Source organism: Apteryx mantelli, chromosome 12, assembly GCF_036417845.1.
Source record: "Apteryx mantelli isolate bAptMan1 chromosome 12, bAptMan1.hap1, whole genome shotgun sequence".
Classification (NCBI taxonomy): domain Eukaryota; kingdom Metazoa; phylum Chordata; class Aves; order Apterygiformes; family Apterygidae; genus Apteryx; species Apteryx mantelli.
Genome location: NC_089989.1, coordinates 20,543,881 through 20,566,825, shown reverse-complemented (window position 1 = coordinate 20,566,825; position 22,945 = coordinate 20,543,881). Strand labels below are relative to the sequence as shown.

Here is a 22,945-nt window from a genome sequence, read left to right as displayed (position 1 = left end):
GATGTGCATATTCGCAGTGGCTGCAGCAAGCCTCTTTTCAGAACGCGCGAGAATGTGCTTTGAGCAGCCGTGAAGTGGGATGGCTTTCATGCGAAGTTCCCCTCAACACAGAAGTGCTGATTTGGGTAATGAAGCTGTGCTTTTCCAATTAAAAATGTTAATTTTTCCTTCTTTCCCTTCAGTTCCAGATTATCAAGAGCAGGATATCTTTCTATGGAGAAAGGAAACCGGTTTTGGATTTAGGATTCTTGGTGGAAATGAGCCTGGAGAACCTGTGAGTGCATCTGAAAGGGGGCTTGTTTTAACTCATGACGTCTTCCTGAATCAGTGCAGTAACATGTGCAGATGTGCCATTCCACACAGCAGCAACTATGTTAAAATAATCACTGGGCTACGAATTTACACTCTGCAACTCCTCCCCCCCTCCCCCCCCAAAAAAAAAAGAACAAAACCCCCATGTTTGAAATGGTTTTGACATCACTTGCTACTGCCTGTTTTTGTGATAGCCCAAATGAAAACATATAGGTCTGAATTTTTCCAGGCACAGATGTCCTGGTCATGTTTGCAGACAGTTTCCACTGTTTGACTTTAGAGTAGTTTGGGGGGTTTTTTTGTTCGATTTCCTTCCTTGAATTCACTTAACTTCTTAACCAGAAGTCCGATGCCTGTGAGGGTGTCAGGCTAAAAGCACGTAGTCTTTTATGCACTGTACAAGTCGAAGCTAAATAGTAGCAGCATAAACTTCCACACATTTCCCTGCTAAAATGCTTTTACCCATTTATGGAAAGAGATGACATGAATTCCTTTCATGCTGGAATAACTCCACTGAACTCCCTGAAGATAAACCAAAGCCGACTTGGTGGACAGGGGGATGATATTGAATTTGGAAACCCTAGGGGCACCTGAAAGGATAACTCAATCTCAGCATCCCTGATAACACTCACGGTGCTTTTAACCATCTTCCGCTCTTTCTGGTCACTGTCTGCTTCAACACATTTCCCAAGGCTGGCTGTCGTTCGAGGGAGTGGACTGCCTAAAGAAACGAAATGTTGGTATTTTTATTACAATTTTCATGATATGGGCAGTGTCCCGGGCTATACACACGTGGAGCTGCTTCCAGAGGAGCACATCAACTAAACAGCAGACATTTGTTAGTGGTTTATGGTCGCTACTGAATTGGATCTAAATATCAGCCCCCTTGTTTCCAGCTGCCTGTTGAGCATATTCTCATTTATCTTCCCCCCCCCCCCCCTTTATTTCCTTTCTTCTGTTTGGGCTAATTCAACAGATTTACATCGGTCACATTGTACCGCTGGGCGCTGCGGATGCGGACGGCCGTCTGAGATCGGGCGATGAGCTCATCTGTGTGGATGGGACACCCGTTGTCGGAAAATCGCACCAGCTTGTCGTCCAGCTTATGCAACAGGCAGCCAAGCAAGGTCATGTCAATCTGACCGTAAGGCGCAAAGTAGTTTACACAGGTAGGCTGCAGTGTCGCGTGGTGGACATAGATTTTCTTGCCAGTCCCCATCTGTTCAGCAAATGGTTTAAAGCACAAGAGCTCCTCCTTGTAATACTGGCAAAACTCAGGGGATATCAGGTTATCCTTTCTCTTTTGGCAATTTTCAGCTTTTTTCCTTCTTGGTCAAATATGTTTCAAATATTTTGTTTCTAGTCAAGACTCTCTTCTATCTCAGTTGTCTTCTTCAGTCCTTGCGAACGTTTCCGGTAGAGTGGGGAACCGTTTAATTGCGACGTGTCATTTTCTTTTGGACCTCTGCAAGAACAGACTTTGTGCTTGCCCGTGTCTTGCATTTTCTTCCCAAAATACCTATGCTGCCTGATAGTCATCCTTAAACTGGAGCGAGGGAAAAGATGCTGAAGAGTCCACAGGAGGGGAGGCAAGGGGAAAGAGAAAGAGAGCATCAAAGAGTGTTTAAGTGTCCCAAGCACAAGAGAAACTTCACTTGGGTTTGTACAATGTGCACCACTAAAGTCAACTAACTGCAGGATACGAAACTGTAGGAAAGCAAGTGTCATTGGTTCTGGTGGTGCAGGGACTGCGTGGTGGTTGTACTATATGGGTTTCTCTATATAGTGCACACACTGCAAAAGAAGAGTGAACAGCCTAAATGGACAAGAAGGAAGCTGGCAGAAAGATAAAGGTGCAGAGAGGAGAAGTGTCACTCCATGGTGGTGCCACCCCAACTGGTGACGCAAAAATGCCCTGATAGCAGAGCAAATGAGGATGTGAGTTTGAGCTTTCTAAATGACACATGACTTATGTATAGTATTGGAAAGTAGCTTTGGGATGTTGCCTCTTGTCAGTCAGTTTAGGGGGCTTGACTCTGGGACTTCGGTTTAGCCCTCTCGTCCAACAAGAAAGGACGTGAGATAGTTGTTCAGGTTTGGGCATCAACAGAAAAATGGACAGCAATGTACCTCAAGCTTAAAGAGCATCAAAATAACATTTGTGTTGAAAATTAGGCCCACAGTGGAAGTTATGACTAGAACAGTACCTCTGAAATAGCTCCAGGGCTGGGCTCCTTCCACACAACATAAAGCAAATGTTCACTTATTTCTTTCATTCTTCCCGTTGTGGATTAAATGCTGGGTTATGTCTTTGCTGTAATAGCAGAGGAGCATCAGAGGAGCATCCTGGTGGTTTTGTCATTCCTGTCAGAGCTGCCAGTGTGAGAGCAGTTCTGTAGAGATGGGGTTTGGTAGGAAAGGAAGAGCAGCTGAATTTTTGGTGATATTTTTGTGCATGGATTTTCTTTCTGGTTTTACAACCTCTAGGCTGGAAATTATCATAAAAAGGTTTAGATGCATGAGATCTTGGTATAAACCCTTGAAATTCAAGGGCTTGTAACTCCAAACTGAGCTATTTCAGAATCATTTCAAATGTGGACAGTTATTCTGGGATAAATTACTCATTTTGTATATAAGTCCAGACAGGTAATCTTTTTCAAGAACATTTTAAAATTCTGTTCCTTTGGACCATGAGTTTGCAGGTTTCGATTTTGTATTTAGCTCCGTTGCTTTTAAGATCTTCAGCCTAATCTTGATTCATCAGACAAATTGGAGAAATGACCTGATTAACAGAGACAGCCATTCAATAGGACAAGTGCAATATGCTGCTTTTAGCTGCACAAAGGGACTGTGGGGACCTGGCTGGGTAACAAGAAGTGGAGATTATTGTGGGCCACAAGCTTTACCTGAGCTACCCTCTGGTAAAGAAAAACATTGCTGGGATGCAGGCAGGGAGTAACTCTCCTGATTCCCAGCAGTGAAGATGGCTCAGCTGCAATATGGTCCAGCACTTCACGAAAGACGTGTTTGAGTTGGAGAGGGCCCAACTGGAGGGATTCCAGAGGACCAGTGAGAATAAGGAGAGCTCTAGAAAACATGGTCTGCAAGGAAATATTGAACAAATTGGGATTGTTTAGCCTAAAGCAGAGAAGGGGGAGGAGGTGTTAAACTCCCCAAGACTATAAGAGGCTGCCGCAAAGAGGAAGGGAATAATATGTTCTCCATATGCCTGCTAGATAGAACTAGAAATAATGGCCTTATGTTGCAGCGGGGAAGATTCAAGTTAGATATTACAACCAATAGATTGCCTGGGGAGATATTTAACGGCAGATTAGACAAACATCTGTCAGGACTGACAGTAAGTATAGTTGGCCCTGACTCGAACAGAGTGCGGACTAGACAGTTTTTTTGATTTCTTCAAGCCTTGTGGTAGCTGATTAGATTTAATACTAATACCATGTCCAACCTCAGTTGCTGTTAAACAGTTGTGATAATGTTTAAAGGCTCCCCCCAAACTGTGTGAGACTGTACAGGTGATAGTAGCTGGTTCTTTTGTCCAGAAAAGCTTAGTTTACAAGTGCCTTTGCTATAATATGGGTAGTTATTATTACTCTTCAGAATAGATCATGTTAATCAAAGGCAATCAGTGCTACCCAACTGATAGCATTAAGTTGAATAGTACACAGGTGTTGAGTGGTGGATAATTAGTATTGCTGCGTCCGCCTGCACATACACGCAGTTGCGCATATGTAACTAAAGCAGGGATGTGATATTTAAAAGAGCCACAATGAACTAATGTAATCGAGGTTTAAAATGCCATGGAGTATCCAGGCACCCAGTACTGCACTGGTCTTAACTGTATTGCTGCGATGGTTGCGGCAGTGAACGGCTTTGGTTGTGTGCTCTGTATGCCGCACAGGACATGCATGTGTGGTCCGTGGTGTCACCCAACAGAGCTGTCGGTTGGGATGTCCGAGGGGATAGAGAGCCCTTTCTCATTCTGATCCTGATTTATAGATTAAAGCCGGTGATCGCTTTTTTTCCTGGCACGCAGCACTTTTCAAGCATGAAATGTCGCAGGCTGCTCAGAGGGCACGTGCTTTTTCCTTCCCTAGTTCCCAAGGCAGAGAACGAAGTCCCGTCTCCGGCCTCCTCCCACCACAGCAGCAACCAGCCGGCCTCGCTGACGGAGGAGAAGCGGACCCCCCAGGGCAGCCAGAACTCCCTGAACACCGTCAGCTCGGGCAGCGGCAGCACCAGCGGCATCGGCAGCGGCGGTGGCGGCGGCAGCGGCGTCGTCAGCACCGTGGTCCAGCCCTACGACGTGGAGATCCGCCGTGGCGAAAACGAAGGCTTCGGCTTCGTCATCGTGTCTTCAGTGAGCCGGCCGGAGGCGGGGACGACATTTGGTAAGTCTCGGGATTTGGCCGAGCACCTCGAAGGAGACGCGGGGTAGAGCGCAGCAGCGCGAGGAGGCAGGCGAGGCTCTGTTTAATTACAGTTCAGGAGCACACCCTAATTTCTGTAATTAATAGCTTAATCGGAGGTTGAGAGTTGGTAGGTGTTTGCCTCCTGGGTTTTGTTCAGCACCGAGTCAAAGAAGAACAAAACGAGAAACCTGAACCTGAGGAGCAAAATGCCACCACCGGCAATTCCGGATGCTGCCTGAACTCGCTGCAAGGTCCGTGGCCGCCCGGGCGAGCTGGATGCCCGCGGGGCTTTTGCTCTCAGGAGAGCAGCAAGGGATTCCCCCAAAGATGGTACGCTTGCTAATGCAGAAGGGGAGTCAGTGGAATGAATTATGTCTCCTGGTCCTGGAATGGAGCCAGTTGATTTAAAAGCAGTAATTCTTAAACTGATTAACTTTTCTTTGGCAGTCAAGGTTATTTTCCTGATCCTCATTATGGGGTGAGCATGCTGCTAGCTGGGAAGTTTTAATTAATAGTGCTTGCTGGTGAGACATACAGTGGAGAACACTTGAAAAAAAAAACAGGTCCATTCTTTGACCCTCACCACCTTCTGTCTCCCCTTCCCAAACGCTTTTCTTTAGAGCAGGGAAAAGCAAGAAGTTCATGCAACAGCACACTGTGTCCCACCTTATAAAAAGTGGTCACAGCTTCTTGCTGTAGACGGTCCCTTCTGCTAGGCAGACGTCCATTTCCAGGTGCAAAAGTGGTGTAGTGCTGTCTGCAGAGCAAATGAGCCGTGTGTTGAAAAGCACAAATAAGCTGGTTTTGCCGGTGTGCACAGCACAGCCCGCACTAGAGCAGAAATGTCATTGCAGGGGGGGAACCTGCTACAGCTGCCGTTTTCTTCCCTTCCCATCTCTTCCACAAGAGCCAGGGGCAGCGTCCGCTTTTACATCGTAGGGGAAAAAGAAGGTGCCCCCTCCCTCTCGGTCTGTGGCATGTGGAAAGGGTAGAGGGGGAGAAGAAAGACAGAGCGAGTGTCCTGGCCATCATCACGGTACCTCTCAGAGCAGAGTTGTGTTTTGCAGACAAAATACGTTGCAGTCTCCCCGTACAGCTTGCATGTTCCCAGAGCGCGCACGTGCATGTAGCAAAAAGTGACCTTTCCCGCTTTGTTCTAGACTTTTTCCTCTGAAATTTCCTGCCGTTGCCCATCGCCAGTCCCCTTACATTAGTAAAAGCACTAACAGCTACAGGGAGCATCAGCTCCTTTGTTGTTTACGTGAAATGAGCCGTTCCTAACACTGTTCTGGGCAGTCATAGCAGTACAGATTTCAAAGGAAGAAATATGTAGTGTAGATTCAGTGCATCAAACTCTGTCAGTTCTCCGTAGCTAGACCACCTTGCACTGTCCTCATTCCTGGAAACTGCTCTTCCAGAATAGGTATTTTGGTGCCAGCACGCAACAGCATACTACGATATTGATTAAACTGAACTCAGTCTAAATTGGAGAGAGATTTCGTTTTCTGAAAGCATTTGATAATGTGGGTAAATAATTTTTACTGTATGAGGAACATGCTTTAACTGTTCCCTGCAAAGAAACTTTGATGTGAAGTTGTAAAGAGTTGTGTTTGCTTTAACCCAAGATACTAGCTAACTGGAAGCTATCTGTGCAGGGGTTCCTCCTGGAGATCTGTTGATCTGTGACTGTTTTTCCTTTAAGTGTTTTCAAGCGTATTCAACTTTTTACTAAACCTCTGCATGATATGCATTCCCTCTGCTCTGTGGTGCTTGCTTTGTACCTGCTTTGTAGTTTTTTCTTTCATAGGTAGTATTTAGAGATGGGCCAGACTGCTTCTAAACCCCACCTTGGTCACCTTGGTATGGACTTAGTCATCTGCGTCCAGTGAATTGGACAGAGTAGAAACTCGTTTCAGATGCCCTCAAAACAGCTCTGAACTGGATGGGTCATTGTATTACCGGAAAGAGAAACTTCCTAATGTCAGAGTAAAAGAAAAAAAAAAATCTCTCACCATCTGTGATTAATATTAACGCTTTCTGCTGGTTTTCATTGTGTCTTTCCAATTCTGTTCTGTCACCTCATATTCCTTTTCTTAGCCTTTTCTTCTTTATGGTCTTCTTGGTATTGATATGCATGCAGCAATGTATATCTCTAAAACTACTAGTCAAATAAAAGATTACAGCACAAATGGGGAAGTGCATCTTGAGGGTGAATGTATTGCGGATGTGAGGTGTGAGATGACCACTCCGCAAATCTCATGCTTCTCATCACGTGCTGTGCGCTAAGGGCCCCTTGCCCATGTAGGGAAGCCCTATGAAAACCCAGTGGATTCATCTGACTTCAGTTCTGTACGTCCTGCATCCCAGTTCTGCATGTTGTTGAAGACCCTCTGACAAGCAATCGCGTGGGACAGGAGGGGAGTTTTGTCTCTGAAACACATTCATCCTTAAGTGCTCTCGCTGTGTCTGTTAGACACCTCAACCGTTTTGTGTGTGGTTTTAGAGGTATTTAAATCAAGTGGTCCTTGCTCCTTCCCTGCTCCCATCCCTGTGCCATCTAAGATCATAAAAGGGGAAGGGTAAATGCAGCTGCGAGGTGGAGGACTGCACCAAGCCGGTTGGCTTTGTCAGTCTTGGCCCATCTGTAATGGTCCCGTCCCCTACCTGGCAGTTTCTTTATTCCCGATGGAAAAAAAGAATTTCATACTGCTTCCCCATGCAACACTGATCGATTGGGTCTCCATGGTAGAAAGGGAGTCGTGCTCCCTCCTAGGCCTAGAATGATTGTATCTTTCTAAATTGAGAAAGAACAAAACATTGGCAGAAGCTTGAACAGAGGTTGACTTAGAGGAAGACTAGAGATGTTGACACTGATGTAATCTTGGAGGAGGAAGATTGTGTTTTCTACTAGCAGTTTCCATTTTTCTGGTTCAAAAATAAAATCAGGATTTGGATTGTTATGGGGCTGCTGAGTGCAGTTGTAGGTTATAAAAATGTCACTGTTTATTAACAGAAATCAAGAGTGTGGGAGGGGTTAATGGATTAACAAAATACTTTTTTTGTAAAAGAAGTAGAGTATTGTGCACTCATACTAGTTGATTGCCAATGTTTTGAACACTGGCAGCAAAGCTATCCTATAATAACTTTTGCTTGATGCATTAATTAATTAACCCTTAACCTTCTCTTTCCCTTTTCAACCCTTTTTCTCCTTTTCCCCTTCACCATATTCCCACGTATGTAAACAATTAAAAACAAACCAAAACAAAACAAAACAAAAACAATCCCCAAACCAATACAAAAGCGGGAAATGCATGTGTGGCCATGCCTCACAAAATAGGTCGGATAATTGAAGGGAGTCCCGCAGACCGCTGTGGCAAGCTGAAAGTAGGCGACCGGATCTTGGCCGTGAATGGATGTTCCATCACCAACAAGTCGCATTCAGACATCGTCAACCTAATTAAGGAGGCGGGAAACACCGTTACTCTGCGCATCATTCCAGGAGATGGTAAAGTATACGTTCCCTGCTATCTTACCTGAGCACCCATTCCTTTTTTCCTGAGCTTTTTGTGTCAGTCGGAGCTGTAGTCTTGGAGGACCCCATTCCCACCCCCACCCCCCCCCCCCCGCTTTGGGAATTAGCAGCGAAGGGGGTTGTATTTTTCTTTTTGTTTTCTATAGGACATTCCCTTTTTAAACAGGGGGATGCTGATTAACTGTTAAAAAAATTAAGATTCCATTCAATCTGTATTCCTACAAGCGTCTCCATAAAATGACCTTCTGTAAATTTGCGTATCTCAGTACTTTTGGATTGGATTCTTAGGTTAACAATGCATTAGATTATTTGGGAATTGTTGCATACTTAGTAATATGTGGGATCCCTGAAGCCTTATATGCACAAGCAGGCAACAGAGTAAAAGAGATCACAGAAAGGCATAAAGACGTCGTGTTTTAAGCTTCTGGAAAGGAAGATTTATCTTTATTCTGGATGTGTTGCTTTGGGAGTGATCTCAGCACGTTTTGAAATGACTTTGTCAAATGGCGATAGCTCTGGCGCTGCTTGCTCACTTGCAGCTGATAGTTGTAAGAGTTACCTCAGACAGGATCGTATTATTTTTGAACAGAAGGAATGCTCCAGACCTCTAATAGCATGCTGACAGTTGAGACTAGTTTCAGATCATTGAATCGGGTAATAAAAATAAGGATCTGCATTATCTATCAGTTGCCTGAAATTCATCCCTAGCTATGTTGCCAAATAGGAACAGAGCATAAATATATGAAAAAATATCTGTAGCAGAATTAAAAACGCTGTAGTTCTAAATTCTAAATATTTCATTTGTTCTTTGTCCTTTTCTGCCATAGAGAGGTCAGTGGTGGGAGCTTGTCTGGCAGAAATTCTCTTATATTGCTCTCTCCTTTTTAGGCTGAATCCATGGGTATAAGATTTGATGGCTCAGATGCAGTGTGAATTTTTTAGACTTGTACAGGACATTTGCAGTCCAGAAAATTGAATTAAATGTAGAAAAAGTATGATCTAGTTTGAAAGACAGATTAAGAAAGTGGGACTGAACTGAGGAAGATGTTCTCCCACAATGAAAACCCTTGGAAGGAGACCTTTGCATTCTGCAGCCTGATAGCAAACGTTTTGCTGTCACTCCATATATATGAACCAGTGTTAACACTTAACACTCCGGAAGAGCTAGAGGGAAGTTATGACCTGGTATCTCTAAAGCAGGATGTAGAAGTTATGCAATGCGATTTGCGGTGAGAAACTCTCTGTAGGTCCCTAGTCTCTTACTTGCTACGACTGCTGCAATCTGAACCATTGTTTACCCCACAGAGCATGATTGTGCTATGTTTAGTTACAGGATAAAAATAGGCCAAGGCTAAAAATGATCCGATTATAAGTTATTTCTGTTTACAATGATCTGTTTTGCACGAGGGTTTTATTTTCCTGCTGTCTAACAGTTTCCGGGTCAAATGATACCTGATCCAGTGCTGCTTCCAGCAAATTGAGTATTTATGAATAAAGAAACGGCTGTGAATCAGGCTAATGTCTGAGCTGGCCTGTGTGCACCAATTTTGAAAGACAAATTGGGAGAAGAATTGTTTATTACCCTCTTTTTTTTGGGGGGGGGCATCTGATCAAAATGGAGGAAACTGAACCTTTGAATAAAAAGAAATAAATGCAAAAATACAAAAGAAATAATTTCTGAATTGTTTAAGAATGTTTAAGAGAGACGTAGCCTCCTGACATGAATGCTCAATGAGCCTTGTTCATACCAATATATGTACAAAATACCATGTTAAACTGCTTAGGTTGGAAGACATACCTGTAGTTGCGATGGATGTCGGGCATTCCTAGCGAAGGGGTAGGCAGCTGAAAAGTTGTAGTTTAAGGAGTCAACCCTATTCATCTAGCAATGCAGGATTTGAGTTACTGTCCCCTTGAAATTCAAAGCCAGTTTACCAAATTTATACCATATTACCTGCACTGAATTTCCAAAAGCCATATAAGACCAGACACTCCACACATTGCTGAGAAGTTTACTTAAAAACTGTGAGATTTAAGAAATTAATCTCAGTGTCTCAGGCTTTCTTTTTTTTTTTTTTTTTTTTGGTAAATCTAAGGACTCTTAAGAGAGTACTTGAAGGAAATAAGTAATATATTGGAAGCTAAACTTCTCAAATAATGATGAAACTAAGGCTCATCATGAGACTAACAATAAGCTCACATTGTTAATCTCTTCTAAAGTTATTAAAAATACCAACTTTTTGCTAGGTAATAGTCTTGCACCAACTCATTCTGACAGGCCACTGCAGGGGTGTATTTGCAATGAAATTACAATGGCTCAACGTGCTACCAGCTGATGCGGTGATACAGAGAGCCTAAAAATGAGGAGCTTAGATTAGGCACTTATCTGGTGTCTTAAGTATTCTAGGGCAGAATAGGGCAATGAATAAATGAAATATTCAGGATGTAGAACCACAGCAACTGCGATTCTTCTAGAGATAGTTTTTCCTGTACTTGTGTTCTCTTCCTGTTCTGCATCGTGGCTGGCTTGTGTCTGCAAAAATTATGCAGAACTCCTGACTCATGGGATTGGGTGGGCTAAAGATAGACACAGCAGTGTCGTGGAGACACATCTGTACCAAAGATGTATTGCTGCTCTACTTGGTATTCTTAGCGTGACCTACTAAAGGTTAGGAATGTTGCGTTCTCTTTGAAGCCCATCTTCATCTCATCTCCAAATATTTGTGGAGGATTTCAGAGGCTCTTGTTCTGCATGAATACAGCACACTTAATGATGTTTTGAGGCTTTCTTATGTTGGAGGCACATTCCAGCATCAATGCATCTTTACAGAATACACAGAATTATGTCTTAAAATCCAAGGGTTTAACCACACACAGGGATATCTCCTTCTCGCACAGGCAAGCTGCAGGCAGCACGTCCTTCAAAAGGCATCTTTTGTACGTGTCTGCTCCAAGAGGTGCGGGCAGACCCAGGGGCTTCTCTTGCTCTCTGAGCTGCTGGACACAAGCCAGCTTTGATCTGAAGATGTTACAGCTCCATATGCTGAGGTTTTGGGCATGTTAACTTGGGCACAGCACTGCAGGCAAAGGAGCTGTGCTGTTGTTGAAACCATCTGTTTAAATGGTTCTTATTCTTCTTTTTCCCTTTTCCCGAGTTTCCCTTTACGTGCACTGGCTACAGAAAGGAAAAACCTTCACCTTATCAAGGTTTCTCCCCAAATAAAATAAATCCATGAAATAAAATAAGTTACCAGGATGAAATAAGCCTGTGACCAGCACCTTTTGTTGGTTCAGGCAAAAAAAATCCCATTTCTGCAAATTTATATTACAGCTGGACTCTGCTTAATAGTGGGAGTTTTCTCCATAGTTAATAAAATGAATTACCAGATGACAGGAGTATGTGAGGCAAGCAAGGGCAGGGTAGAAGACCTTGCAATTTTATACTGAAGAACCAGATGCAGTTTTTGTTGCTGTTGTCTGGTGCTGGTGGTTGGTGGTTTGTTTGTTTGTTTAAGTTGGGCTGGGACTAGATAAATTCAGTCAAGAAACAAGGTGCATTTTTTTTTTCTTTTTTTTTTAACCAGTGAGTTGTGTATTCAGCTTAGGTTTTGCTCTTGAGAAGTGGAGCACAGTCAGTATTTTGTAATTATTTGTGATCTGTGGACCTCTTCTAGATAGGGTAGGTACAGGTTCGAAGTGGGGATCTCCTGTGTGCATAACCGTTCCGCAGGGAGCACCTACCATTGCAGTGACTTTAACAGGGAATGCAGAGCTAAATGAATGGGGTGTTTCTACTGATTGTGGCTTCCCGAGTATTCCCCATCACCGTCCATATGGAACAAATGTAGTCATTCAGCATTTTGAATGGTTAAGCATATGCCACTGACTCTTCCTCTGAATGCAAACTTCTGTGCAAGGGGAATGGTGTTTTCAGGAATTGCTGGAGCAACACAGCAGTGGTAGATTCTTCCTCATTCAAATTCAGAATTTGAAACTCTCTGGTACTAATTTCAGCAGGTTTGGTACAATATGCATTTCTGGAAAATATGTTCAGTTCAATATGTGTGCGTTCCCGGTTTCCCCTCCAAAATGATATTGTTCAAGTTGGTCTATTGGCATTGGCGTGTTCTTAATTTTAGGCAGAGTTTTGGAAAAAAATTAGTACTGGGGTAACTCTGGCCTTACTGAAGTCTATGATAAAGCTCCAAAATGGCAGGAAGATCCTTTTGCCACGCAGGAGCTGATATCCACTCTTCAGTCATGTCTATAGCAACTCCCTTCATGGTGCGGTGAAGCAGGAGCAGGGACCTCTCCTGGGAGCACGTCTTGCTGTGCACAGAGAAATTCAGTATTTGCACGGGCTCGCGTCGAAAACCCCTGCGTATAGCTTTGAGTGCTCAGGCAGAAGCGGGTTGCATTTCAGAGAGACGTTTCAGTGAGTTTGGGTTTTAGCCACATTCAGTATCGCCCTGTGAAGTATTAAATAGAAGCCACATCCCAAGCCTACTGCAGATTGCAGTTTCTGATGGAGAAAGCACTGCTAAGTATATAATCCACAGAATATTTATTGCTGCTATAAAATTAATCCACCCAAGCTTCCATATTTGGACACTTCAGTGATTGGAATTCATGTTGTTAAGCAACAGACAAAACATTCTTCAGCCCTTGCTTAGCAAATCGGGTTTTGTTCTGGATTTTTTTTTTTTTTTTTTTTTTTTGCTTTTTCCAAATTAGCGGCCTCAAGTTTTTCCTGAGATTAGTGAGAATGCTGATGAATTACTGGATACTGGAAAAAAATATATAATTTGCATAAAAATATAATAGTTACTTTATAAGTTTGACTCCCTGATCCATATAATTTTCAATGAGTAGCTGTGGTACTGTTTCTGGTGCACACATTTTTTCTCCTTAACTTTTACAGTGCTGATGGAGCTGGACATGGTGCCTTCACTAAAGTCATGTCTTTTTTGAGAGTGTAAGATACAACTGTAGCAGTTACGTGACAGTGTTTCCTAGCTGGTTAGAGGTGTTTACAAGTTTTTCTCTTACAAAGATCACAAAGAAGAAAATAAGATTACACGGTAATTTCGTATGTCTGATGACAGTTACTAGAAAAAGCTGGGCTGTGAGGAGTAGATCATGATAAGTTCCAATGTGCAACTCAAAAAGCCAATATTTCTCTGCAGTCAAGGTGGTGTACAGTTGTGTATACATAATTGCTATGACCTAGCTTAGACTTTATCCTTTTAATTGCTGGATTTAGGAAATTCGAGCCACTCTCAAGTTATTTTAAAAAAAAACGTAATGATGCTTTCCAGGGAAATGCCTTTGCAAAACCTGTATTTTTTTTTTTCAGTGAACAAGCCATGGTCTTCCCTCATAATAAAAAAAATTTATTTTACAGAATCCTCCAATGCTACTTTATTGACCAATGCAGAAAAAATTGCTACAATTACAACCACACATACTCCTCAGCAAATACCACAGGAGACCAGGTCAGATTATTTTCCTTGAGGAGAGCGTGTTGACGTGCTCTTCCTTTGGTTACTTCTTGATCTTCTTCACACCCCATGAGCTGTATTTTTCCTTTCTCCCTCTTCCTCTCTTTTTCTCTCATTCATTTCAGCAGGAACAACGCCAAACCAAAGCAGGAATCCCAGTTTGATTTCAAACCACCCCAAGCAGCTCAGGTAAGGAGCGCCTCTCTAATTGCTTTGTTTACCACAGACTATTACTTCCAATGTGCTTAAGGGCTGTGTTCAAATGTTTCCCAAGAAAATTCCTACTGGGAGGCTGGTCTGCATCAGTCTGTTTGGTGGAGAAAGAGGGATTTGCTGATTAGTTTCTTAATATGGGTTGCTGTTGTTTCAGCTGGCAAATGTTTCAAACACAGTCTCATCAAGATTTAAAAAAAAAAGACAGCTAATGATTTTATAACAGTAATAATTTATGTGTTTGTTTATTGAAGTGTATATTTTGAGGGGGCTCTCCGGAAAGTACTTCAGTGTGCAAATGAGCAATTCAAAGGACAAAAAAGAACAAAACTTAACAAGGGGCAGTAACTGGAGTGCTCCAGCTTTTGCAGGCTGCATCTTGTTAGAGAGATTATCTCACTGTTAACTTTCCTTGCCTCTGGCCAGCCCAGAGCTAACCTCTTCCATTAGGGTCTTCAAAACGTCTCCACACTAACAGCAATTGTGCTGTGGAGCAAAACAACATTTGTGCCTCCGAGCTTCCTGTAATATAATGTATAGGATGGTAACAGAAAGGAGATGCCAGCACCATGATATAGCTTCATCCGGGTTACCCTCAAGTATGTCAGTGAAGCCTGGCATGAGCTAACCACCCTCCAGAAGTACCTTTCTTTCTCCACTGGGCACAGGAGAGGCTACGTCCTGTGACCGAGGTGCCTAAAAATCTGTGGGATGTAGCCAGGCCCATTAATTCAATCAGCCCTTTGCAGCCCATCGTTGGCACTCCAAATTACAGGACAAGTCTGAGGAACCAGGGAATCCTAGTGTGTGTGTTGACAACTCAAATGATTTTTCTTTTTTAATTACAAGTAAAAAAAAAAAAAATTATGTTCACTGGTTGAATAATTTCAAAATGAGAAATAGAACAGCATTTAACTTTCTGTTGAACTGCACATATGTTGTCTTCCCTCCAGCAGGACCAAGATTTTTATACTGTTGAGCTGGAAAGAGGAGCCAAAGGGTTTGGCTTTAGCCTGCGAGGTGGCCGGGAGTATAATATGGATCTGTACGTGTTGCGGCTAGCTGAGGATGGTCCAGCTGAGAGATGTGGGAAGATGAGGGTATGCACAAAACAGATTTAAAAAAAACCACTTCTTTGCAGCAAGCTAACTTCCCTGCCTCTCTCCTATGGGCGCTCCTTCTGCTGTGCCAACTAAGAGGAAAATTAAATGATAACTGAAAGGAGCAGTAGTTTCTGTTTACTTCTGTCAGTGGTTTTGGTCAGACTTTGTACAGAGTCTTTTAAAGCGTGTATATGCTGGAAGACTTCACCCCATCCTTGCTCCAGACCCAGATTTCCAAATTCTAGTACATAAGCTGACGTTTTACGTCTAACAAAGACACGTGTGGCAATGAAAACGTAATAGCCACAGCCTTTGCCAGCTGGGGAGCTGGATCTGTGGGTGAAGACTCAAGGTATCCTTGCTGACTGCCTTCAACTGTTGGGCAGAAGAGTAGTGAGGGACCATTCGTCTATATTGACCAATGGTTTGCAAAATTATAGTGTAGTTTTTAATTAGTAATAACTGTTAACTTTGTCTTTCACATAATTTTGCATTAAGGGGTGATTATAAACCTTATAACAAGGACTAATGTTATTAAATGCCCACAAAAAAAGTAAATTGCTAAATTTTATGTACTCTTTGCTCCTCCGATAGGGGATGCATAATAACTTTGTAGCGTATATCTCTTCCTCTCCAGATATCATGTGAAGGGCATTTTCAAGATTCTTTTGCTAAGGGTAGATTTACAGGTCCAGAATTTTTGCTGATGGAAATAAATCAGGGCTGCTCTGTGGAAGCCAATGCTTTGACAAGCTCTTCCAAGTCCTGTTTTCCTATCCTGATAAATGATTGTATTTACAAAAGCAAGTTTACTGATCCATACCAGGTGTCTAAATCCAAGTGAGAAAAGGACCTGAAAAAACTACTTGAATATCCCAGTTAGCTGTAGAACGAACAACCACTTTTTCACTAAGGACTTTACGAATAATCAAACTAAAAAAAGGAAATAAATGTAACACCAGTTCAAACTAGGCATTAAGCAATGCAGGTAAAGCAAGGTGGGTTTTCAGAACGGCGGTGAAATACGCTGGTACCTGAAGGTATTCCCTGCCTGCTTCATGTCTCCCAGGCCTTGCACCCTGGTCTCCATGGCCAGACTCGTGGCCAGGGCAGGAGCTGTCCCTGGAAGGAGTCAGGCATACGTAACCTCCCTGTGGCCATATTCTTCCTCCACTATTGCCGCGGCCATTCTCTACCTAAAATGCTCGTGGTGGCCCTCTTGGAGCCTCATTTCTAATCTTAGCCTCTTCTCTTTCCTTACATTGACAGATCGGTGATGAAATCTTGGAGATCAACGGGGAGACTACCAAGAACATGAAGCACGCTCGGGCCATAGAACTGATTAAAAATGGTGGCCGCAGGGTCCGCCTGTTTCTGAAACGTGGAGATGGCTCGGTCCCAGAATATGGTGGGTCAAACTATGAAAACATTCCTTTCTTCCCTGGCATCACTCCATGAATGATTTGTCTCAAGATCTGAAGCGGGGATTCTTTTTTATTTTCCTTTCTCACCAGTGTCTTACCAACCTTTGCAACATATGGTTAATTGCCTCGCTTGTGCTGAAATTTCTACACATTTCATCCTTTGCTTGCTTCCATGGACTTGGGGCGCAGTGTAAGGCAAGATCATCCTAGCAGTATTTTTGGTGATCAGAGAGGAAAACAAAACAAAAAAACTTATTGTCTTGTCCAGCCAAACAAGGAATGTCATTGAACTGTGCCAAACTGTTTCTCAGCGGCTGAATTGTGGTTTCAAATAGATCTCTACTTCTAATCAATGCAAAAACTGGGATCCTGAATTATTATTCTAAAGCAGTGGGGTTTTTGTTAGGCTTTTCTCTTAGTTCCTGTCTGTATCCATAGACATGAATGCCAAGATGGCTTATGGGATTTTTGCCTTCCCTTAATATTTATGTAAATATTTATAAAGTTATTTAAGAAAAAAGCTTTACTGCAAAAATATATTGATTTGGCCTCCCAAGCCCTTTTCTTCCCCCTTAAACTGTCTGCTGGTTTCAACTCGTTAATTTGTAAGGTCTGAAAAGGTGAGGAGGTTGTGAAAAGGTGCTCTCATGTCTGTCTTGGGGGAAACATTCAGCCTTTGTTTCTTACTGAGAATTGCATTAGAATTCCTTTTCTTCCCTCAGATATTGGATTGCTGGGTGGCCTACCTTAGCATTCTATTTAATATTATAATTATGTCTTATTTATTTGAGATAATTGTCAAATATTGTGCCCTCGATGGAGGGCTACTCCCAACCAAAGGTCTTTGAGGTTTCTGTAGAAACTGATGATTGAAGGGATGTCCTTTATACATTTCTCCTCTTATTTGGGTTATTTCTGTGTGAGTAGTTATGTGTTTATCACTCCATTTTCTAAAAACAAAGCAACAAGATCATTCTGCACAATTTATGAACTAGATTTTCTCTTAATTTACTGTACCACATTCGAGAGTTTCTGCTCATTCCGCTCATTATTTAACTTAAAATGACGAATTCAGAGTATAACCAACAAACAATTGAAGTATTTAACAATATAGAAAGGAAGCTGTGGGTTTACACTTCTGTAATATAAATAGCACACCAGAAGGTTCATTGATGGCACTGAATTTATGTAATGTTCTTTCTACTTTTGTCTTTTCCTATACTCCTTTGGATGTACAGTACTGTATCATATGCTAGACTTCATAAATATCCTGTAAATTAAGTGCTTCACATCTCAAAGCATATGTCTGTTGCACTGAGGATGAAAATCCAACACCAATTTTCTTTTGGCTAAGGATAAATCACTAAACATTGGCTTTCCAAGCAAGGATTTAATATAGAGGGGCTGCACTACTGTAAAGAGTATCCTTGTAACATTTGGGACTTCCTCTCCTCCGTTCTGTTCACTGCAGTCGCAAATGGTTACTCTAATAATGTTAAGTTCCAATATTTTTCTGACTTGATTGGAACGTGCTTCTCTATGAGGCTGTATATTTTTGTAATGAGTTTTGTACTTATTTTTAATGTTGTGGTCTCTGGTGGACTTTATTTTTCGTCGTTGTTTGATTGTTAATGTTTTTTCTATGACATTCTGTGTCGCTGTTCCAGCTGTCTTTTAGAATGGGTGCTCTCGTTGTCTGGGTTATTGAATCACCTCCTAGATGTCTCGTTATGTCACTATAATAACAACTGCTGTCTTTGCAGCCTTATATTTGGGTGAAGCCTAGACAATCTGACTGGAAAAATAAACTTTCTTTATTCTAAGATAAAATATGAAGATTTTTCTTTCTTTCACCTTTATTATAGGGAAATCTAAATTTTCTACTTTTCTCTTTCTCTTTCTCTTACTTTTCTTGGTGCTGGGCTCTTCCTTCCTCAGCGATGATACCTCCTAATATCGCTGCATGTATGAGAAATGACAAGCTCGGGGAGTCTTGCTTCTACCTTATGGGCCATAATCAAACTACGGTTTGTAGCTAAAATCAATACTAGGTGTTTTTGTGCTGTGGCCTAATTCCCTCACATTGCTTTCCGCTTCGCTATATTTTATATATGTCCAGCAATTCATTCCGAGCACCCTGCCTTCTTTGAATTGTAAGTACACCACCGGCCATGTGTGAGCCTTGCGCGGTAGCCAGGTTGCCACCAGCCAGGTGCTCAGAGCTGCGGGGGCCTCCATCCCGCTGGCTAACGAGTCGAAACGAGCTCCCGGGACTCTCAGCGTGGGTTTCACCAGGGAGTCGCAAAAATGATGGCCTGGGCACGCGCTGGCACGTCCCAGCTCGGGGGGGAGAACGCAGCCCCCCAGGAGCAGCTTTAGGTCACGGCAGGAGAAGGGAGCATGAGGGAGAGGGGAAGGGAGAAATTCTGTCCCCAAAAAGTGCGGTTTGGGCTTTCCGGTCACCGGCGTCCAGGCAGCCCGTCTCGACGCGGGCGGCCGGGCGCGGAGCGAGCGGCTGCTGAGCTGCCCTGCAGGAGAGGCGATGGGAAAAAAACAGCAACGACAGAAAAAGACCAATAGCCACCTAAAAACCACACTCCGCATCTCCCATCCAGTCCGTGCAGCTACTTTAATGTTTGCCGTGTCTATAATGAATCATTCATAAACATCCGCTGCAGATAACGCGAGTAATTGTAGCTTAGCTGCGGTGCAGGGCTGGGCTCGGGGGTTTTCTTTTTCCCTTTCTCCACTTTGCGGTTTGTCTCGCGAAGGTAGCTCAGCTCCGTTTTACCTAAAATACCACCCGACAGTAACGAGCTGGGGATTAGGTCCTGATCAAAGCCATCCTACATGTTCCAGTGTATCTCCATTGCTTTTGATATAACAAAATCATAACTCCTGTCATCGTTTGTTGAATCATTGTGGCAAAACCAAAAAATCTCTCGGAGGATTTTTTTTTTTTTTTTAATATATATAACGTGGTAGAATTAAGTGAGATCAAGTAATGTCTTAATAGAATGGGAATTACATGATTTACAGCCTAATTATCGCACCTTTAAAATGCTATTTTACACAGTCAAAGCATAATAATTAATTAGATTTCCTGTACTTTTTCGGTTATTTAAAGCGAGGCTTCCCGCACACGGAAGGCAATCCTTTCAAAAGGCTTAAAGAAAAAAATCTCTTCCTGAAGGCCCTTTTTTTATTGGAAACGATTAAAAAAAAAACAAAAAAAAGCCAACAACCCCAACTGCGGTCCTGATTTGCGTTTTCACCGGCGAGAATTTAGCGTAAGCGCAACACCGCGAGTTGGGCTCGGGGAAAACGCGGTGGCCCGCGGTGACGAGAGGAGGGTGCAGGCGACAGCGGCTCGGCCCCCGCCCCGGCTAGCGAGCAGAGCGGCCCCGGCACTAACCCGCGACTCTCGCTCTTGGCAGTTGCCCCCAAATTAACAAGCCACCGCCGCCGCTGCCGCTTTGGCCGTTGTTTGCTTTTGTCACTAACGAAGCCCGAGGAGCGCTAGGGGGTGTCGCGGCCCCGCGGCGGGCCCCGGTACCAAACGCTCTGCTCTTGTTTTCTTGCAGACCCCAGCGGCGACCGGAGCAGTCCCGCCGCAGGTCCACAAAATGTACCGGAAATGAGGCCGGCGCCATCCGACCGACGGCAGCACCCATCATCGGAGTCCAGTTATCCACCAGACCTTCACAAATCATCACCACACGGGGACGGGCGGGCTTACGTTAGAGACCTGAAAGGCAGCAGAGAGGCTAGCAGACATCCCAACGAGCACCACACTTGGAACGGGACTTCTAAAAGCACCGGCGGCGCGCCGGGCAGGCGGAGCGAGGGGCGCCCCGAGCGGCTGGCGGCGGCGGCGGCCAACGGGCCCAAGCGGCGAGCGCCGGAGAAGCGGAGGGAAGGGACGAGGAGCGCCGACACCACGCTGGAGCGGCGGGAGCGGCCCGAGCGGAGGAGGGAGCCGTCGCCCGAGCGGCGGCAGCGGGAGCGCTCGCCGGCTCGCCGCCGGGACGGCTCGCCCGCCAGGCGCAGGAGGTCGCTGGAGAGGCTGTCGGAGCCCCGCAGGTCGCCGGAGCGGCGCGGGGACGCTTCGCTCGACCGCCGGGCCAAGTCGTCCGACCGGAGGAGGGAGAGGTCGCCCGCCGGCCGCCGGGAGAAGGACGAGCGGGGCTGGAAGCACGAGCCGAGCCGGCGGCAGCCCGCCGAGCCGCGGCGGCGGCCGCACAAGGAGTGCAGCACCGACCTCAGCATCTGAGGGGCCCCGCCGGGCCGGGCGCCGAAACCACCCTGCCTCCCTGCGAACGGCCGCAAACCTTTTATGCAGATGAAACCTTACGACGAGAGGAGAAAAAAAAAAATAAATAAAAAAAATTACAAAGTGTTGTGCCTGATGTATAATATTAAAGAAAGTATTTTTCAGTGTATTCTTTTTTTTTTTTTTTAATTACTTGCCAAATGTTTGGTCCTCAAGGATTATGAAATTTTGTTTCTACATTCTTTGTAGATTTCTTAAGAATAATTCCTTTATCGGGCTACTTCCCCCCCTCCCCGGTATAGTAAACGGGGGTAGCCAGTAACACAATATAGGTAAAGGATTTTATGACCAAGTTTGAGTAATCTGATCCAGACTGTTCTCTAGTGACTCACTGCTACACTGTATGTAGAAATTTTTTTAAGGGTTGGGGGTGGGGACGGAAGAAAATTGTTCATCTCAGTAGGAATGGAGCGCTCCTGCTGAAGGAATTAAAAAAACAAAGAGAGCAAATGTTCCTAAAATTGCAAGAACTGTTTGAAGAGACTACTGTTTCAATGAAGGATATTTATAATAATAATAAATAATAATTAAATAAATAAACAAAAAACAAAAAACAAAACCCACACAGCACAAGATGATTTGCGATAAGGGATTTGTAGTTTGTTCCGCGAACAGTTCGTACTTTCAGGCCCCCTCTGCCGGACGCGCAGAGGCGGAAGGACTGGTCACCACCATGCCTGTGTCGCACCCTGCCGTAGACTGCTGATCTCATTAGCCTCAGCAACACTTAACGGTAGCTCGTTAAGGCAGCCACCGCGGCCCTGCTCATCTCCTAGCTGTACCTGGACAGGCGTCTGAGCGTGCACGGCACCATCGTGTCCGCTTTGCGGCGAGGTGAGGGAGCGGGATCCTGGGACGCGGCGCGGCGGGGAGCGGGGTCCTCCCGCCTCGCAGCAGGCGCGTTCCTTCTGCTCAGGCCAAACCCGTGGGCTTCCCTTAGTTTGCCAAATTCCCAAACCCTCTCCTCTTCTCGCTCGATATTTAAGTTTCGTTTTGCTGGTTCATCCTTCCTGAGACAAAAGGAGTGCACTTGCTTAATAAAAGGAGAAAAGGAAAAAAAAAAAAGACGTATCAAAGAAAAAACACAGGCAAAAAGAGGCAATCAGTGGGACAACCTGGTTGTAGAAGCCTAGCCGTACTGGTTACACGCTGTAAATTTGAATCTCAGAACAGCAGCGAAAGGAAAACCTGCAAGTTTCTAAGTTGTATTTTTAAATTTGCAAGTTGTGTGGTAGGTCTGCTGTGGTATTGGTATAAGATTTTAATGGATTACTGCCTAGCTGAGCCAAAATGTTTGCCGTTACTGTTGGACCACTAAAGTAAACTGCTGCTTTTTACAGTGCATTGGTGTGTACATGTATACCGTTTCACATTTTCCATATGAACACAAAAGCATTGCAAGTCTATCACTGTTGTTGCCATGGTACTGTAAAAACAAAACCAAGAAAGAAGATGGCCGATCATTGTGTGTACAGTTTAAATTGTAATTAATAGAGCCTGTTGGAAAAAAAAAAACAAAACTGTTGCCTTTTTCTTGTATAAAAGAGGATTTATGACAAAATTTAGCTGTGAGGAATGTGATAAGTGTTTATATTTCTGAAAATGGAACAAATTGATTCAGGGGAATATATTTTAATGTAAACTGAATCAGGTATGTAAAGCTGTTTTAAAATGGGAGACTATATAAGTAATTCTAAAGCTTTTGTTGGTTTGAATATCATTTCTTTCTTCATGGTGGGCCTGCTATGTATTATTAAGCACTTGTATGCAGTCTATGTTCTCCAGTCATCATTTCTTGCAACGTGCTATAGACATAATGCTCTTTTCTGTGTTGATGAGAAGCAGTATGTGGGCCAATCTTTTTTATAAAACACTATGCATATATAAATACTACATTGTTCATAGCTTTATTTGACTTATTGGGTTTATACATAACACTAGTATGAGTAGATGTGGACTTACCCAGTACGAGCTTCTTTCCTTGGAACAGACACTATGTATATGATGTAGCAACAAAGAAGGAGAAAGTCTGTGAATGCTATTTTTATTATCAAATAAAGTTTTCCATACAAAGCATACATGCGAGTGTAGTGATAA

The 22,945-nt window shown here is 43.7% G+C and overlaps 1 protein-coding gene across 14 annotated transcripts in view; it reads left to right on the top strand.

The window, feature by feature from the left end:
* The window catches only part of MAGI1 (membrane associated guanylate kinase, WW and PDZ domain containing 1), a 351,883-nt gene extending 329,145 nt beyond the window's left edge, over window positions 1–22,738 (top strand). For 5 of the 14 annotated variants that reach the window (XM_067303444.1, XM_067303445.1, XM_067303440.1 and 2 more), the window contains 9 exons: window positions 183–274; window positions 1,289–1,481; window positions 4,428–4,721; window positions 8,044–8,247; window positions 13,679–13,769; window positions 13,901–13,964; window positions 14,942–15,088; window positions 16,361–16,499; window positions 20,100–22,738. In XM_067303444.1, coding sequence (XP_067159545.1) covers window positions 183–274; window positions 1,289–1,481; window positions 4,428–4,721; window positions 8,044–8,247; window positions 13,679–13,769; window positions 13,901–13,964; window positions 14,942–15,088; window positions 16,361–16,499; window positions 20,100–20,788 — 1,913 coding nt within the window. In that variant the 3' untranslated portion in view covers window positions 20,789–22,738. Of the gene's footprint in view, window positions 1–182; window positions 275–1,288; window positions 1,482–4,427; window positions 4,722–8,043; window positions 8,248–13,678; window positions 13,770–13,900; window positions 13,965–14,941; window positions 15,089–16,360; window positions 16,500–18,453; window positions 18,543–20,099 lie in introns of all 14 variants that reach the window. The other 9 variants (XM_067303446.1, XM_067303441.1, XM_067303450.1 and 6 more) reach the window with 7 other exon arrangements.
* The last annotated feature ends 207 nt before the right edge of the window (window positions 22,739–22,945 follow it).